General features: G+C 41.3%; 1 protein-coding gene across 2 annotated transcripts in view; it reads left to right on the forward strand.

Moving 5' to 3' along the window:
- Window positions 1-5,343: 5,343 nt before the first annotated feature.
- ncs1b (neuronal calcium sensor 1b) overlaps window positions 5,344-19,501 on the forward strand; it is a 36,305-nt gene continuing 22,147 nt past the window's right edge. Inside the window, exons 1-3 of one of the 2 annotated variants that reach the window (XM_024417425.2) lie at window positions 5,344-5,492; window positions 7,106-8,285; window positions 17,313-17,337. In XM_024417425.2, coding sequence (XP_024273193.1) covers window positions 8,222-8,285; window positions 17,313-17,337 — 89 coding nt within the window. In that variant the 5' untranslated portion in view covers window positions 5,344-5,492; window positions 7,106-8,221. Of the gene's footprint in view, window positions 5,493-5,541; window positions 5,723-7,105; window positions 8,286-17,312; window positions 17,338-19,501 lie in introns of those variants that run through there. The other variant, XM_024417426.2, reaches the window with a different exon arrangement.

Genomic DNA, 19,501 nt, shown 5'->3' on the forward strand with positions numbered 1-19,501 from the left:
ATACATGAGTGGAGAAGTTATTAAAATAAGTATTTTAGGCCAGCAAGTGGTCAGACCAAACAATGCCATTAAATCCAGGAACAAATTTGACATGCTTTTTTTGCTGCCATACTCAATCATGTCAGTTTGCTCTTACATTGTGTCAGATTGTCTACTTTTGTGAACTTTCTTCTTTCACTTCATCTAGTATGTCTATTTCACTTAAGTTCAAGTTGTATTAGTATGTACAGGATACACATGGTATACACCGTCCAACTAAATGCTTACTTGCTTAGTCATGGAGACAGAATTGTTTAGTTCAAAGTGATGTTTTATGAATTCATTTTTGATTAATCCACTGGGCACAAACTGGTTGAATCAACGTTTCCACATCCATTCAAACCACAAAAATCCATGTGATGTTGAATCAACGTGGGAAACTGATTAGCTTCTAAAAAAAAAATAATAATAAACATGAGGGCATTTCGTCTCTTTTTTTCACCCAACGTGTTAACCTAAATCCAATAATATAGTGTTATGTTTTTGTTGATTTCACTTTGAATTCACGTCAGTTGACAACTCAACCAAATTTAAATCAAAACTATAGACATTGACCTGATGTTTGTGCCCAGTGGGTATTGTGTTGTATTAAAGGCATTTGATTAAATGAAATGGGTAAAAACACCCCCTAGGGTTTATTTCTATGTTTTTCCTGGTATTGGTATATCAGCAGTGAGTATTTAAATTCTAAATAGACTTATTTTACCCTGACAGTGCTCAAGCCAGCCTACTCTGCAGCATGATTATGGAGGGGAAATAATTGCCCCTCTTGAGATCATAGTTCCCAGACAATGTTCTAATTAACCAGAAATGTTAACTGACAGGAAAAGAGAAAAGAGTCTGTGTAATTCACTTACTGTTAATAAAGACATGATTATTTTTCTCTCTGAATCAACACATGCTATGCAGTAGCACATACCAAATGTTATCAAACTGTAAGAATCTGGTGTTTTAGATATTTTGCACTAATATGTTGTTTGACAAATTGGAACTCTGTCAAGGCATGGAACTCTGTTGTCAAGGCAGGAATCTCTCTCTCTCTCTCTCTCTCTCTCTCTCTCTCTCTCTCTCACACTCACAGTGAGCATAGTTTATCTCTATAAAGCTGGGATTCCAGTCCCATCTGCCATTAGTCGGCTAGATGTCTTCCTGTTGTCAGTCTGAATTAACAGCTGGGTATTAGGCATTATACCAACAGAGCTGCTTTACTAAACCCTGCTGCCCCCCTGGAATAGCAGCACAACTCAAATAAATGTACTAGTGGGGAGTCTAGTCTCAAAGAGGAGAGGGGATTCAGTTTTTATGAAGCACTAAATTTAACATAGATCTATTTCCCCAGGTTGGTACAACAGCAATTTCCGCTCTGCGTATGCTTCTAAGCAGTTTTTTATATAGCATGGGAAGTCAGACAGAAGGGGGTTGAAACGTATACCTCAGTGAACGGATGTCATTCGGAGTGCTCTGTGTGTTCTGTATGGCAGGGCCATCAGATAAACTAGTCCACTGCCTCTTATATTTTGTCATGACTAGCACTGACCACCACATTCTGAAGCTGTCACAAGAAAAGAGAGCAGCACTAGCCTCGGTGGCCCAGACTGGGAGTTCCTTCTATTGTGCTTTTATGCATTTTGTCCTCAATGACACCTGCTGAGGCATTGTCCTGATGGTTTGGAACATTGTGCTGTTGTAGCGAACCTGTAGACCAGACAATGTAAAAGGATAGACACATCTAGATTCATATGTTTTGGTTAAAAGTAGTGTCTCCCAATGTGCATGGATTCCCTCTTAAGATTGGCTCTCCAAAATGATGCAGAGTGGATATGGCCTTGATACAGAACCACAATGAGATACTTGTTTATTGGTTGTCCTTATTCACCCATTCCATCTGTCACATTGGCCCTGAAATGTGTGGCTTCTTTCAAGTGCCCATAAGTGCCTACTTATGTTCCTACCCCATAGTACATTATCTTCATCAGGTGTCCTTACTGTAAACTTAATGTATACACTGTATTTCCTTGCTATTCTAATCTAAAATATCCATTCCTACACTCTTAGGGGAAAAAGGTGCTATCTAAAACCTAAAGGGGTTCTTTGGCTGTCACGATAGGAAACCCTTTTACTTCCAGGTAGAACCCTTTTGAGTTCCATGTAGAACCGTTTCCACAGAGGGTTCTCCATGAACCAAAAAGGCTTATCCTATGGGGACAGCTGAAAAACGCTTTTGGAACTCTTTTTTTTTTTTTGTTTTTGTTTTCTGAGGGTGTATTGCCCTTTGAAATTACAAAAGAATTGTGATTGTCAACTCACCAAGTTAATAAATTGGGTCCTGCCACAGTAAGTCAGCAGAGTGTTTACTTGCGAAGTTCAGTCTAACATACAAGATTGTAATTATTTGGGTTTGTCCTGGTGTTTTTGTTTCAGTATTTGCTTTCTTGCTGTGTTTTTATAGAGTATATCTGTCACTGTTAATCAAATGTGCATTCATTTGAAACGTTATGTCCTTCTCTATTTATGAAAGCGCAATAATGATTGATCTGGTGCTGAGCAAATAGTACAGCAGCACATTAAAAATATCACCAATAGCCTCATAACCTTTTATCCAAAAATATGGATGTTTCCTTTAATTGTTTGGGGTGTTGTTTATGCAGGAGGGTGGCTGTATTTTCACAGTTGTAATGTAATAAACGATCTGTAAGATCTGGCTACACACAGGAAATCTGTGCAATATTTCCCTCCAAGGTCATGTATTTAGAAATGAATACATGGCTCTCTTTCCCTCTACTGATGAAGATTTTATTGCATCCCCATGCTGTGCCAGGCATGGAAATTCAAGTCAGTCAGTAACTATTAGACAGGTTTGGCTGTATACTGCTTCCATAACACATCCAGCTGACTGGGCTGGATATTATATTATTGTTGGATTGTTTTAAGTTATTCACTATAACATAAGGTATGGACATGAATGTTGATTGAGGTGGATATTATTTTGTCACAGCTCAGGTCATGTGTGCTTGTGCACGGGGCAGTATGGTATAAGGTGTTTGGTGACAGATGGGCAAATGTGTTCCTGGTTCCTGACCGTGCCCAACACTTGGCAAACATATAGCTTTGCCAGTTTGTGCGCTGGGTGTTTTTTAACCAGGACAGTGCAGTCTGTGTCTCTCAGCACTGGCCAATGTCCCCCTCCTCCCAACCCTGCATTATCCTCACCAATCATTTGAAGCTACTTTCACCCTCGCTTTCCTAATGCATCAATGCACCTTTAGGCAATGTGTGTTGGTAAACCTTGAAGATACAAGCAAAATGTAGTAGTAGTATAAGCTTTACATTGTTGTAGGCAAGCATTTGCCACTTTTTGTTGTTTCTCATTGCAATAAAATACACAGCATATTTGTATTATTACTAATATGGTCATTAATCATTTTAAATAATGAACTAATGTGGCAATTGTAAGAATTCTTCCATGTTATGTTGCTAGCATGTTGTTGTTGGTGCTACCATGTTGCATGCTGTGTTGTCATGTGTTGCTGCCATGCTATGTTGTCTTAGGCCTCTCTTTATGTAGTGTTGTGTTGTCTCTCTTGTCGTGATGTGTTTTGTCCTATATTTTTATTTAATTTATTTGTATTTTTAATCCAAGCCCCTGTCCCCACAGGAGGCCTTTTGCCTCTTGGTAGACCGTCATTGTAAATAAGAATTTGTCCTTAACTGACTTGCCTAATTAAAGGTTCAATAAAATAAATAAATACTGAGAGACACACAGGTGATGTTGTGTGGCAGTTTATCTTAATCTATTCCTCTGAGAGTATATGATATTGGTGCAATATAAGGGACTGCAGGACTCTGTTGTGAATACTAAAAGTCTGGCCAGAGCCCCTGTCAGATGCAGTGTGTTCCTCTCTGCTGTGAATGTGAAGAGGATGTGCTGACTGCCTCCAGCTTCTAACCTTTAGTCAACCCAGTCCCAGTTCACTTAATCCCAAACAATTTAGCCTGTAGCTGGTTGACAGATGTAGAAATTGAAACTGATGGATTGGATTCACCGTTTGTGTACCATGTCTCCTAGAGGTCTGAACCAAGAGTTTGATATCAGACCATTTGTTACATGAATAAGCCATTTTGATTTGTCTTGCCTTCCAGGTCACTCACTTGGTCATTTAGTAAATATATATTATTTTCTGAAACTACTTAATGTACCCATGGTACTGCATAGTGGCGGAACCACAGTCTGTGGTTCGAATCCAGGCTGTGATCTGGCTGTGATTGGGAGTCCCATTGGGCGATGCACAATTGACCCAGCATCGTCCGGGTTTACCCGGGGTAGGCCGTCATTGTAAAAAATAATTTGTTCTTAACTTACTTCTCTAGTTAAATAAATGTTATATTTAAACCCATCTCATTAAATTATTAGAGCTACACAAAATGTTTTTGCACCCACCATGCGTCATGTCCGCAATGGTCACGTGAGGTGAAATGTGTATTTGTGAGCACTCAGTTTGTTAGACTTAACGAAGATCCAATTCGGATCGAAACGTTGTCAATATAGCAGTGAATTGGGAGCTTTAACAGTATTCTTTATTAGTCCAGAAACTGTTTTTAAGGATGTGCGTATGATCACAAAATGTGCCTCCAGCTTCTATCCTTTACTCAAACGAGTCCCAGTTCACTTAAAACCAAACAATTAATTTGAAATAAACATTTTGCCTGTAGCCCGTTGACAGAGACAGAAATTGAAACTGATGGGGAAGTCTGCGCTGTGCATGTGTTTGGGGATTTTATCTGACCAGGGGTGCAGTTCTCTGGCCCAGGATGAACCGTTTTATATCGCTTTTCTGTAAAATGCTGGAAAAACAACAAACCCAACAGCTAGAAAGTAATCTCTCTAACTGTTCTTATGTTCTTCAAATTCCACTGTAATGACAACGTAAACCCTCATCCAGAACACTACAGCATCACTCGAGACGGTTCTCTCAATGTGATGCGATTTATAAGTGATCCCAGCTCCACTGCCGTTGTGCCCTTGAACAAGGCACTTCACCCCAATATTGCTCCAAAGGCACTGCACCACTGTTTACCCGGTGCCACGTTGGTGTGCGTCTGCGGGGTTAGGAAAGGCAGAGGACGAATTTCCGTTTCTAACCAAATAGAAAATAAAGTACACTATTCAATTACACATGCAGGAAAACTAATTAGGTTTGCTTTCCTATTGTTTCTCAATTGTTGTTCATTTTAAAATAATTTACAGTTCAAGGCTTTCGAAAATAACACAGGAAATAAAGGGTTAACAGCAAATTGTGTCCAGTGGTTCGGACTGCGATGTTCCGAATCGAGCAGATGACAGTGGTAGAGAGCGGCAGGAAATACGCGCTCTTGTACAGATGCCTCGCGGGAATGAAAATAATTCGTCCATTTACAGTAGTCAATTCCGGATGCCAGCCTGAACATTAATTAAGGTGAGTGTTTCAAAAGAAAGCTGTTATATCTGTTACAAGGGTAATATTTGTCATAGCTTGGACAGTGATAGTCGTTTGAGAAGTAACCGAATGACAGCTACAAAGCGAAGAGCTCACAGTGGCTTATATTAGATTTCCTTCACCGTGGCGGTATCTGTAAACTGTTAGTGTTGCTAAGCAATAGTGCTGGAACCGTCTCTTCTTCTGGTCCTTTTGCACCACCTGGAAAGGTAGGTTAATGCACAGAGCCCAATAAAAGTTTCACAGATTTTAGCCTACTCTTTCCTTATTGATTTGTTATTAAGTTATTTTGTTGCAAGAAACATCACCCAGCCTGGGTATAGTGGAAATATTGTAGTGAACTCAAACCAAAATGCATGAGGTTTGTTCAATGAGGAGCAAAATTATATCTAATTTAGATTTTATTTTCAGTGCACCTTGCATAATTTATTGTTTTTGGATAACATATATGCTACATTGAATGACCCACAGTGGGGTATTATTGATCCAATTTATGTAGTATTGGCAAGAGCAGCCCTGTATTGTGAGGGCTGCATAGGAGCAGGGCATGTCTTTCACCCCAGTGAAAGTCAAGCAAGTTGCTCTTTGGCTGTATCTGCTTTTCCTGTTGAAACTTACCCACACGCCAGTGGGTCACCTGTATTTTATGTTAATGTAGGCTGTAGTGTAATTTGTTGAAGACACACATCAGTTATTTTTTTACTTATCCTGTTGAAATACAATATTCCAAGTATAAATACGTTACTGTACTAAAGGGTAAAAAATATAGTATTACACAAAATAGTTTGTTTATAAGACACAACTCCCAACTACAAGGATTAGGCCATTCAAGGAGTTGGTCTGATGTGATGTCAACCCGCCTGGCTTGCAGGAACAATAGAGGAGCATTAGAGGACAAAAGATACCTGGACCACCTTTTGAGATGTGCCTTTTGTTAAGTAAATCAGGAGATGCATTAGGTGAAAAGCAGACTGGAGTGGTACTTTAAGACATGGGGTGAGCAGAATCAACAACCTCTGCATCATTCAAAACAGTTGCTTTGTGAGAAGGTGTTAAAGTTCACCGTTTTCTATTATGTAAATGCTGGCTTAAAAGTATCCATTTTTATTTTACTAGGGCAAGTCTGATTTTCAATGACAGCCTAGGAACAGTGGGTTCACTGCGTTGTTCAGGGGCAGAATTACATATTTGTACTTTGTCAGCTCGGGGATTGTATCTTGCATGCAACCTTTCAGTTACTAGTCCAACACTCTAACTACTAGGTTACCCTGCCGCACCATGACCTGGGCTTGGCCCCAAATCCGGGCAGGTCCGCCGGAGCCATGGCACAGTGAGACGCGGGTGCCGGTCCACGTAGATGGAAACAGAAAAGTCTTGAGTTTTTTGGGTAAAACACCAGGGTAAATCCACAGTGGAAACTCGGCAACAGTGAGTGTTTGAGGAGAACAAGTGCTCACCATTTGACACAGATGAGTGCTCCTTTCATTGGTGTGGAGTGGGTGAGATGCCAGGGATTAAGGATAGCTGATGTTCACAGTAGTCTGGCCCTCCTGGCACTGCCTTGACCTTGCAACTGCTGTTTGTTTTCACAGTGTCTGAGTTACCTGGGAAAACAGTGCTGAGCAAACACGATGATTACCACCACCACAGTTACATGCATGGAGAAGACAGTCCAGGCCAGGAACGGAACAAACACATAGGCATAGATCCTAATGCTTACTGAGAGAAGGTGCCGTAGTGTCCTGAGGCTCAGTCAGCTGCTGAGGTTAAGCATCAATGAATGCCACCTCAGGCCTTTGATACAGAGAAATTCCATGATCCATCTCCTGTCGTCTGTGAGAGGCTGAAATCATTAGATTACCCTGTGCCGCCGTGAGGCCAGGCAGTAGGGAAAATTCTGAGTAAGAATGAAGGAGACAAGTGAACTGTCACTCTGTAAATCCCTCAGCCTGGAAACATACTGGGAAAACCACCTTAGTTGTTCATTCAAAGAATTGGGACATTTCTATTTTCTCTCTCATTTCAGCATTTTAAATGACAGTTTAAGTCACAGAGCCCTTTGGACTTTTCTGCTGCTGTGTTGAAGGATGCCCTACTGGGATCTGAGTTCAAGCCGGGGGTGTAATTGAAAAGGGAATGCTTTTGAGGCCAAGCCATGTTCATTGTATTTTAGTTTACCCACCCCCTTATCTCAGCTGTGAAGAGGGACGATTCTCTTATAAGTTACCCGAAACCACAGAGACAGTGGTGGGGAAAAAGGGTGGGATAGAGTGAAAGGAGGAAAAGGAGGGGTGAGAGGAACAGTGAGCAGAGTGTGAGGTAGAGAGCGTACACAAAACCCAGACACTGGGTGACTCCTGTAACCAAGGACGAAGGTAGCAACGCATCACAACGCCACTCTCGCCCACTGGACATTCTAAAGAAAGGAGAGGCGAACACTCAGACTCAGATAGTCAGCAGTCTCCCATTATTCCATCCTGAGCCCCTGGGGTTGGAGTGGCTGCCCTGGAGGACTGAAGTCTTGACACATCCAGAGTGGACTGCACGGAACACAAGCCTGATGTGGGTGAATTGAGTTCGATCCTCGATCCTCTTTCAGAGTCCAGCGAGGTCTGGACTGAGAGGGTTGTTCAGTTAGTGGGTGTCAAGGTGGAGCAGGAGGAGGCGTGGAGGAATAACTCAAGGTAGTAAGGAGAAAGGTACAGACCATGGGCAAATCAAACAGCAAGCTCAAGCAGGAGGTGGTGGAGGAACTGACCAGGAAGACCTACTGTGAGTAGCCTTCTTGCTTTTTTCTGTTCTCTCTTTTCAACGGGACTGATCAGACATGGATTGTAAAAAATGCTAATATGTTTGTATTTGTGGGGATCACAAAATCATTGTAACATGCAGTAACTAATCCTATTTAGGCTAATACCCATAACAGCACTATAATAGCAGTGACCCAAGACGATGTATAATCGTTACCGTTTTAAGATGAGCAACAGTGAATAGAAATAGTACTAAATGTGTGCCTCATATGAACTGGTTTGTATGTAGCCTGTGTAAGACATCTTCACCTCTGTTTCTCTTAATCCTCAGAATCAACAGCACAAATTAAATGTCAGCTCCACGGTGGATATAGCCTTCATATTTTTGCATAAATACTCATATGGTGTCACAAATTGTGATTAGTTTAGGTCTGGAAGTGGTTCTAATCAGCATCTTTTGAAACACTCCACTGGGAAGGAGAGGTCTTTGAAAATGCTGATGGGGGTTAAGACTTTGGATCAGGAATCACACTGGTGTTTTGCCAAAGATAGCAAATATGGGCTTGCTGGAGCCTTCATACATTTCCATAAGTATGCACATTTAGGCAAAGTGTTTTAAAAGGTCTTTAAGTAGCAGGCGAAATACCAATATTTTCATTGTTGGCAATACATCACTTAACCTGTGTAAGCAAAGTAGACTAGAGGCATTTGCAGAAATAACAAGATAATCAAAATTGTTATTTAGGCCTAAACTCTCTAATCACAGAATCCATATAAGCCAAGCCATCCATTGTGCATAAAAACAATTATATTTTGTTGCATTAGTACTTGACAGACTAGAGTTTAACTGATTGTTCAAATGTGTTGCCCTCACTGTATCTAGTCTAATGGATGGCTAGCCTGTAGCATAGCATGCCAGGTGTTGGGTGGGAGTTGACAGCCTATGGCTGCCTAATGACAGTGTTTTTCACGCGGTGGACTTCACCGCACCACAACCAGGGAAGGCTGCTGTGACAGGAAATTGCAGGGGTGAGGAAGATTGGGCTTCGTGCTGGGATGGGCTATTTGCTGCTGTCCTTTAGCCAGCTCTCTTTCCTGTTTCCTCTCTCTCTCTCTCTCTCTCTATCTCTCTCTCTCTCTCTCTCACTCACACCCTCACTCTCTCTCGCTCACTCTCTCTACATCCCCTGATTGCCCTCTTTGAGCAAGGAATGAACTAGTATAATTAGGATCTTATCTGCTTAGCTTTGCTCAGAGGGGCACCCAGTCTTTTCTCCCAGCATGCCCACTCCCTTACCCCGCTCTTGTCTAACTTAGACCCCTTATCATTTCTCTCCTCATTATGTCTCCTTCCCTCCTCTTTCTGGATCCTCTTCTCCCTATCCTGTTGAGAAGCTTAAATATCCTTCCTCTGACTTATAGCATTTACATACATTTGAGTCATTTCGCAGACACTCTTATCCAGAGCGACTTACAGTTAGTGCATTCGTCTTAAGATAGCTAGGTGGGTCAACCACATATCACAGTCATAGTAAGTACATTTTTCTTCAATAAATAGCTATCAGCAATATCAGAGCTAGGAAGGGGGGGAAAAAAATCAAGTGCACATTTTTTTTTGGTGGGGTGGTGATGCGGGGAGAAGTGCAGTGGGATTATTTAAGATACTCTTTGAAGAGGTAGGGGTTCAGATGTTTTCAGAAAATGGGCAGGGACTTTCTTCCTTTCCCATAGGAAGATGTTTTCAGTGATCAATTTTGAGCTCAGGATGTTGTAGGCCTGCTTTCAGTGCCATAATAAAATATTAAAAGAAGCTGGCTTACACTCATATCCTGTCCAAGGCACACACCCAACTTAGAGGAGGAGCACCGTCTGTGCATTAGCTAAATTTAGGGATGCAGTTCTGCAGATTTAAAAAAAAAATTGCATCCAAGGTACTTTGACAGCCAGTCAAGTAAATCTCATGAGCAACTTTTTTACTCTTATTGCCAACCTCAGTTTGATCCAATGCCAAATTTGAGACATTCTCTTTTGATACTTCAAAGTAATTTTTATTTGATTTTATTTCAGCTTTATTTAGCCAGGTAGGCCAGTTGAGAACAAGTTCTCATTTACAACTGCGACTTGGCCAAGATAAAGCAAAGCAGTGCAACAACAACACAGAGTTACACATAAACAAACATACAGTCAATAAAACAATAGACAAATCTATGTACAGTGTGTGCACATGTGGAAGAGTAGGGAGGTATAAGGCAATAAATATGTCATAGAGGTGAAAATAATTACAATTTAGCATTAACACCGGAGTGATAGATGTGCAGATGATGATGTGCAAGTAGAGATACTGGGGTGAAAATGAGCAAGAGGGTAAGTAATAATATGGGGATGAGATAGTTGGGTGTGCTATTTACAGATTGGCTGTCTACAGGTACAGTAATCGGTAAGCTGCTCTGACAGCTGATGCTTAACGTTAGAGAGGGAGATATAAGACTCCAGCTTCAGAGATGTTTGCAATTTGTTCCAGTCATTGGCAGGAGAGAACTGGAGGAAAGGCAGCCAAAGGAAGTGTTGGCTTTGGGGATGACCAGTGAAATATACCTGCTGTAGCGCGTGCTACGTGTGGGTATTGCTATGGTGACCAGTGAGCTGAGATAAGGCGGGGCTGTACCTAGCAAATACTTATAGATGACCTTGAGCCAGTGGGTTTGGCGGCAAATATGTAGTGAGGGCCAGCCAACGAGAGCATACAGGTCGCAGTGGTGGGTAGTATATGGGGCTTTGGTGACAAAACGGATGGCACTGTGATAGACTACATCCAGTTTGCTGAGTAGAGTGTTGGAGGCTATTTTGTAAATGACATCGTTGACGACAAGGATCGGTAGGATAGTCAGTTTTACGAGGGTATGTTTGGCAGCATGAGTGAAGGAGGCTTTGTTGTGAAATAGGAAGCAGATTCTAGATTTAATTTTGGATTGGAGATGCTTAATGTGAGTCTGGAAGGAGAGTTTACAGTCTAACCAGACACCTAGGGATTTGTAGTTGTCCACATATTCCAGTAGTGATGCTAGTCGGGCAGGAGGGTGTGGGCAGCAATCGGTTGAAGCGCATGCATTTAGTTTTACTAGCATTTAAAAGCCGTTGGAGGCCACAGAACGAGTGTTGTATGGCGTTGAAGCTCGTTTGGAGGCCTATCTATAATGATACCAGTCTTACAGGTTTGGTTGTGCAGGACAGAAAGCAGAGGCCTCCTGTGCTTGGCTTCTGTCACTATTAGCTATTGCAATTTGACACTGTAACAAGCATTTTCTATATCATGTTATGCCTAAAGGCATAGTATACCCATCTTTTAATATAGGGGGCCACAGTTTAGCCTACTGTACCTAAAACAGAACACGCCTAAATGGTTTTCCAAATGACTGGTCTGATATCATGTGGAAAGAGCAAGCCCTGTCAAATGACTTGAGGATGTAATAGGTGTTTTTGTTAGCTGTCAGACTCAGCTCAGGGGTTGATACTGACAGAGTGCAAGCTGGATGTGTGTGAGCAGGCCCTGCAGGGCAAAGGGAGCTGAGCTGCTAGCCCTGGCCTCACTGCTTTCCTCCCTCCTTATAGGCTGATGATTAACTGCCCATTGTCTTTGACTGAGTTACGTAATAAAACTTGATTGAATCACAGGCATGGTGAATTGCCTCAATTATTTGATGCCATTGACTTTTGAGGCCATTTTAATAGTAGCTTGGCAGGCCTGACAGTCATAAGATTGACTCTGTCATTTCTGAATGTGTCACATGAGGATTCCTGTGAATCGCTGAGCAAAGCAAAGTGAAGCAGGGATGAACATGTCTCTATACTGCACTTATTCTAACTGCACCAGTCAGTCACCATACGTGATTAAATAACACCAATATTGTAACCAGTCTGTTGGAGATAATTAATAGCCTGGCTTATGGCTGCGACCATAATAACAGTTACATTTTTTCCCTTGCTTGCAATATTCTTGTAAGCTGTCACTACATAATATGGAAGATCTAGTGACCACTGCTCTCAGAACAGGTGCGTTGACCAAAATGTAATAGAATTCCAAAATCCTATTACATAGCTGGTCCACACTCCAAAAAAAAAGATTCAAGGTTTCTTTTTAGTATTTATTTCATGGTAGATAGACAAACATTTTGGCCTAAGCTTTCGTCAGTGTCATCAGCGTCTCCTCTGAAGGTGTGCTTCTTTATTGTGAACTTGTTTAGGGTGACGAGCGACAGGTGCGTTCGTGTGTGCGCTCCTGGAACATACTCACACGTCAATAATGCATCTCAAATATACTATATAATACACATGAATTAAATAAATACTAAATACTAACCTTTAATCTCTTTTTTGAGAACGCACCAGCTACTACAAAATATAGAGCACTGAACAAGGTCTAGACCTAGGTTTTGTCTTGTACTAAATATATAATCTTCAATCTATGGTATATCTTGTATCTCACCATTATCAGGATGTGGCCATTATTTCTGTAATGGACACAATGATGCAGCTCTGACTCATAGACAGTGTCTGGATGTTAGAATTAATGATGATTTTTCTCTCATGCTGGTTGAAGGCTCTCCAAATTCCTCCCAAATGAAATGCTTTCCTAATCTCTGGACTCTGCTGAGACTCATTTCCTGTTCTTTTACACTGGATACACACTTATTTCTGAAAGCCTGGCACACACAGGCCTAGGATATAGCCCAGCTTCACTGATGTAGGCTTTAACATAGTATTACAGTCAGGAATGTCTGTAACATTGTCAAAGTCACTAATCTACCTAAATAAAGTACCTTGCTAACAAGGAAAGAGACATTGAAAACAACACTGCACCAGGCACTGTATAAATAGTCTACCATTTGCTGCACATACAGTGAGATGCTAATAAAGTGTTTTATTTGAACTGCTTAGCATTGAAATGGCACTGTCTAGGTTGCTGTTAATGAAAGAGGTAAATAAAGAGTTTATATTTTGGCCTTTAAAATTAGGCATTCTTTTCCCAAAGGATATTTGATTGAGCGTGTAGGAGGAAAGGCTGACACCTACTCTTGTTTATTCATCATCCCTCTCCCTTTCCACTGGGAACTCACATTCAGGCAGTCACTGACATGGGCTAAATACCTGAATACAGGTATTCCTGGACATGACCTTTGCACATTCGGGGCTCTTTTGCAATTTTCACCTGTTAAAGCCAGTACTATTCTATTTTCAAACCCTAGCACCAGGACTGGTAATATACCTGTCTTATATGAGCTTGCTTGCGCTGAGGTTGGAGCGGTAGCAATATCTGAGCTGTGTCCTTAAAAACGTGTGCCAAAGTGCCAAAATTGAAGACCAACCGAAAGCTGGTTTTAGCGTTAAGGTGGTTGGTTATGAAATGGATTTTGACAAAGGAAGCACAGCCTATCCAGCCATGTCACACAGTGCCCATATGCACATGGAAATAGAGAGATGTGCTTTTTGTGCCCGTAAACCACATATTTAATTTAATTTGATTAAAAACCAAGCATATCCCCTCCTCTCAATGAAGGCTGTTTTTTAGTCCTGCCCAATGCATTCGCCAAGTGGTCAAAAATATTGATACAAGATTTGTCTCTAGACCTCTTTGAAAAAAATCACCAGAATTGTATTAAAAGATCAAGAGCAAAACAGTGAGGGGACATCCCCTTTTTATCTATGGCTTTACATTATTTTATCCAGCGCCTGTTATCTTGGATTAGCGTAAAAAAAACTGTATGTACTGTAGGCTATATGCCCATCATGGAACGAGACATGAGATAAATCGGGTTACACTTGTATTTGGAAACATTTCAGTTATTTTCCTGTAACATTTGCTTGTTTTCCGTTTCGTTTCATTAAAATACAAGTCCTTAGTAAGCTACCCTCACCTTACTTTAAGGAAAGCGGGTTCAACAGCAATGCATCTGGGGTCTTTCTTATCCTGGCCATGCATTCACCAAGTAGCTTAGATCCATAAAAGCTTTCTAAATGGTCATCTACTCATGCAGTACTCACAATTCACATAGGCATACCTGCAGTGCATACTCCATGCGGCTTGTATCCATCCCCATTCCCAAAGAGCGCCTCTCATTTGGTTACCAAAGACGTATTTCAATTATTCAGATCTATAATTCAGTATCAACATCAGGCATAGGCTACACTATATATACAAAATGTATATATGAATAACTTTGAAAAAATGTATTCATATGTAGTTTCATTGTTTATATCTGTGTCCATATTGTCCATTTGTTTCCAGTGGATAGACCATATGGTTCAAGAGAAAATAGCATAATTAATTTAAACCGCATCTAATCAACAATGGCATTATTTTCAATTGGGGCGGCAAGGTAGCCTAGTAGTTAGAGCGTTGGACTAGTAACTGGAAGGTTGCAAGTTTAAACCCCCGAGCTGACAAGGTACAAATCTGTCGTTCTGCCCCTGAACAGGCAGTTAACCCACTGTTCCTAGGCCGTCATTGAAAATAAGAATTTCTTATTTTAACTGACTTGCCTAGTTAAATAAAGGTTAAACATTTTTTTTTAAATTAGCTCTGCAACTGTTCTATTTACTTTTTTCACAAAAGTTTGGCGCTTCACAACAAAGACATATTCACATAGTAAAATAAATAAACGTGTGTAAAATAAATATAATGTTGAAACCCTCATATTAGACAATGGTATTCACTAAATTGATGGTTTATTTTTAGGACAAAGTTTTACAGCTTCGTCTTTATACATTACATACACTACATGGACAAAAGTAAGTGGACACCCCTTAAAATGATTGGATTTAGCTATTTCAGCCACTCCCATTGCTGACAGGTGTATAAAATCGAGCACACAGCCATGCAATCACCATAGACAAACATTGGCAGTAGAATGGCCTTACTGAAGAGCTCAGTGACTTTCAATGTGGCACCGTGATAGGATGCCACCTGTCCATCAAGTCAGTTCATCAAATCTCTGCCCTGCTAGAGCTGCCCCGGTCAACTGTAAGTGCTGTTATTGTGAAATGGAAATGTCTAAGGGCAACAAGGGCCCCGCCGCGAAGTGATAGGCCACACAAGCTCACAGAACAGGACTGCCGAGTGCTGAAGCGCGTAGCATGTAGAAATCGTCTGTTCTCGATTGTAACACTCACAACCGAGTTCCAAACTGCCTCTGGCAGCAACATCAGCGCAAGAACTGTTCATCAGGAGCTTCATGAAATGGGTTTCCATTGCCAATCAGCCTCACACAAGCCTAAGATCACCATGGAGCAGTGGAAATGCGTTCTCTGGAGTGATGAATCACTCTTCACCATCTGGCAGTTCGATGGAAGAATCTGGGTTTGGCGGATGCCAAACTCTACCTGCCCGAATGCATAGTGCCATCTGTAAAGTTTGGTGGAGGAGGAATAATGGTCTAGGGCTGTTTTTCATGGTTCGGGCTTTGAGATGAATTGGAACGCCTAATCTCCCCACATCAGTGCCCAACCTCACTAGCGCTGTTGTGGCTGAATGAAAGTAAGTCCCCACAGCAACGTTCCAACATCTTTTGGGAAGCCTTCCCAGAAGAGTGGAGGCTGTTATAACAGCAAAGGGGGGACCAACTCCATATTAATGCCAATGATTTTGGAATGAGATGTTTAACTAGCAGGTGTCCACATACTTTTGGTTATGTAGTGTATATTTTGCTTATTGAGAACCTGCCTCTCAAAACCCAACAATTTTGCACTACCGCCAGCTATTGCGCTGATAATGAAGGCTGTGAAAATAGAAAAATATTTCTCACCCACCCCCCGACCAATAGCACTATCGCCAGTGCTTAGATTTACCATTGCGTTAGTTTTGTTAAAATAGAGCCCTCACTATGGGGTGGCAGGGTAGCCTAGTGGTTAGAGAGTTGGACTAGTAACCGGAAGGTTGCAATCCCCGAGCTGACAAGGTACAAATCTGTCGTTCTGCCCACTGTTCCTAGGCCGTCATTGAAAGTAAGGATTTGTTCTTTAACTGACTTGCCTAGTTAAATAAAAAATACAACTGTGTAAGGTTCAGGTAATACAATAGTTGTGACTATTCAAAACCATGAATTATTCCCTCCAAAGACTGAAAGATTCTATATATTAGCTAACTAAGGTTATGGGGACTACAACATTAGAACACTCATTACCGAGGCAACAGTACCACACCACCATATCCATATGTCAGTATGACCTGTGGCAGTGGGAACAGCCAAATCTAGCCCATGAACATCTAGTTCATTATGTTGTTTGTGGAGCCTTATTAAGAAGCATCCTGTCGGTTTAGAGAATACCCCATGTCTGTCCTGAGGCTATGAGCAGTGTACGTTCAAAACGCACTCACAGGTCTACCAGGTTACCTACACAGCCATAGATTTTTCCGAAAGTATGCCTCATTGTTCAGTTGGTGCAAATTGCTTTGGTTACTTTGGCGGCTGGAGGGAGAACCACGAGTGAGTGGTTGATACTAACGCTGTTTGCGGGCATGATAACACGTCTTGCTCCCCAAGCCACTCACTTTCCTCCTGCTAACCCCTCTCTGTCTCTGTCTCTCTCTTTGTCTCTCTCTCTCCGTCTCTCCATGAATCTGCTAAGTTGACCTTTGAATTATTATAACGTGGAAGTCCTTGGGAGCAATGTAGCAGATGAGTGAATTCCATAGCTTCAGGTGTGATGAATCATTCAGTTTGTAAACAACACAAGTACTGAATTCCATTACACATTAAACAACAATAGTACTGAATTCAATTACACATTAAACACCAAAGTACTGAATTCAATTATACATTAAACAACAAAAATAATTACACATTATTCCTCAGGGTGGGTGCAAATTGATAAGAAACCCAAAAGTGCTCAGTGCAATCATAATTTGATTATTTTTGTTACAGCCCAGTCCTATGCAGTCATGGGAATCTGTGATTTTCAACTGACAGTGGATTTGTCCAAGTCATCTAAATGGTCTGAGACATGGTACATAACTTTATTCCCTCTTGCTAAAAACTCTCCTTTTTTCTTCCAGTTACAGAGAAAGAGGTGCAACAGTGGTAAGTACATGTGATTTTCAATGACCCTCTAAATCTCCCTTTTCTGCTCTACCCTTTTCTACCCCTCTCTTCTTCCAAAAACTCAAATTCTTCTAGTCTGCATTGGGCCTAGTCCTCAATTAGACTCTCAGAACTGTACCTGTCAATGTGGGTGAGTGACAGATTTACCTGCAACATGTGCTGTTTACTAAATTTGGCAGGTGTTAATGTCAGGTACTCCAGGGGCCATATGCCTTGCTGAATGGGTCCCATCTAAAGGCTGGCTGAAGCCTGCAGGCTCAGTCTGACTGGTCTGACTCTGGAATGCAGGTCTGCTGCTCCGTGGGCTGAGCCCAGTGACTGGGAGGTGAGCTGGCTGGGCTGGAGCTTCCTGAGCAGCAGCCAGACTGTGTCAAGAGTTGTTTACTCATGTCTGACTGATGCTCCAACTCTGCTCTGGTTATTAAGGCCTTTCTACAGAGTGCCGAGAGCATCCCTAACTTTATATAGCCCCTTGATTAAATCCTCAATTTGATAGTTCCGTGGCGCACGGATATTTCTTCTAAAGTGAAATCCATGGATAAAGTATTTAAGTAGGCTAAATTGTAGGGCTGGGAATTGCCAGGGACCTCACGCTACGATATGATCACGATTTGGTTTACAAAGGGAGGGTATATTACTGGAAACTTTAGAAGTTTACAAGTAAACGACCACAATTGTAGTAACTTTTAAGGATTTTATGTAATTTATCACAAAACATCTAGTGGCCCTTATGGGTACTTTGGATTATCACAGGTTTCTGTAATTATCTCTGACCCTCATGCAAAATACAGTATATAAAATAATGAAATAAGTAGCCACACTTTGCCTTGATGACAGCTTTGCTCACTCTTGGCATTCTCTCAACCAGCTTCATGGGGTTGTCACCTGGAATGCATTTCAATTTACCAAAGTTACAGGAAAAAAGCTGTCATCAAGGCAAAGGGTGGCTACTTTGAAGAATCTCAAATATAAAATATATTTGGATTTGTTTTAACACTTTTGTGGTTACTGTATGATGCCATATGTGTTATTTCATAGTTTTGATGTTTTCGCTAATACTCACTAAATGGTAAAAATAAAGAAAAACCCTTGAGTGAGTAGGTGTGCCCAAACTCTTGACTGGTACTGTATATATACATATAATATATAAATATATATATAATGACAAAGCTGTAAAACATTGTCCTAAATATAAACCATCAATTTAGTGAATAATCAAATCAAATTTTATTGGTCACATACACGTCCTTTGCAGATGTTAATGTGAGTGTTGTGAAATGCTTGTGCTTCTAGTTCCGACAGAAATCTAAAGGTGTGAATGAGAATATGTACATGTAAATATATGGATGAGCAATGGCCGAAAGTGGCATTGTTTAAAGTAACTAGTGATCCTTTTATTGAAGTGGCCAGTGATTGGGTCTCAATGTAGGCAGCAGCCTCTCTGAGTTAGTGATTGCTGTTTAGCAGTCTGATGGCCTTGAGATAGAAGCTGTTTTTCAGTCTCTCGGTCCCAGTTTTGATGCACCTGTACTGACCTCGCCTTCTGGATGGTAGCAGTGTGAACAGGCAGTGGCTCGGGTGGTTATTGTCCGTGATTATCATTTTGGCCTTCCTGTGACATCGGGTGCTGTAGGTGTCATGGAGGGCAGGTAGTTTGCCCCCGGTGATGCATTGTGCAGACCGCACCATCCTCTGGAGAGCCTTGCAGTTGAGGGTGGTGCAGTTGCCGTACCAGGCTGTGATACAGCCCGACAGGATGCTCTCGATTGTGCATCTATAAAAGTTTGTCAGGGTTTTAGGTGACAAGTAGGGCTGGGCAGTATACCATATTTTATTATATATCGGAATTGATATAGGGACCGGTTTGGGTTTTTACGTTACCTTCTATACCAGTATTTGAATGTTTGGTTTGTTAAAAGTGATACGCCATGTGTAATGTCAATTTTTATAGTTTACTTCACTAATCGAGTCATCTCTCTCTGCTCTTTCTCACCGTGCCACTTTCCACACAGAACTAGCCACACCCCGTCACTCAAGGAGCACATTTGATGTTCCTCAACCACGAGACATTTGCATTCAGTCTGCATGGTCAATGCAGCACATGCAATAATGTTGATGACAACAATGCTGTTTTCACTATGCT

This window comes from Oncorhynchus tshawytscha, linkage group LG04 (assembly GCF_018296145.1).
Source record: "Oncorhynchus tshawytscha isolate Ot180627B linkage group LG04, Otsh_v2.0, whole genome shotgun sequence".
Classification (NCBI taxonomy): Eukaryota; Metazoa; Chordata; class Actinopteri; order Salmoniformes; family Salmonidae; genus Oncorhynchus; species Oncorhynchus tshawytscha.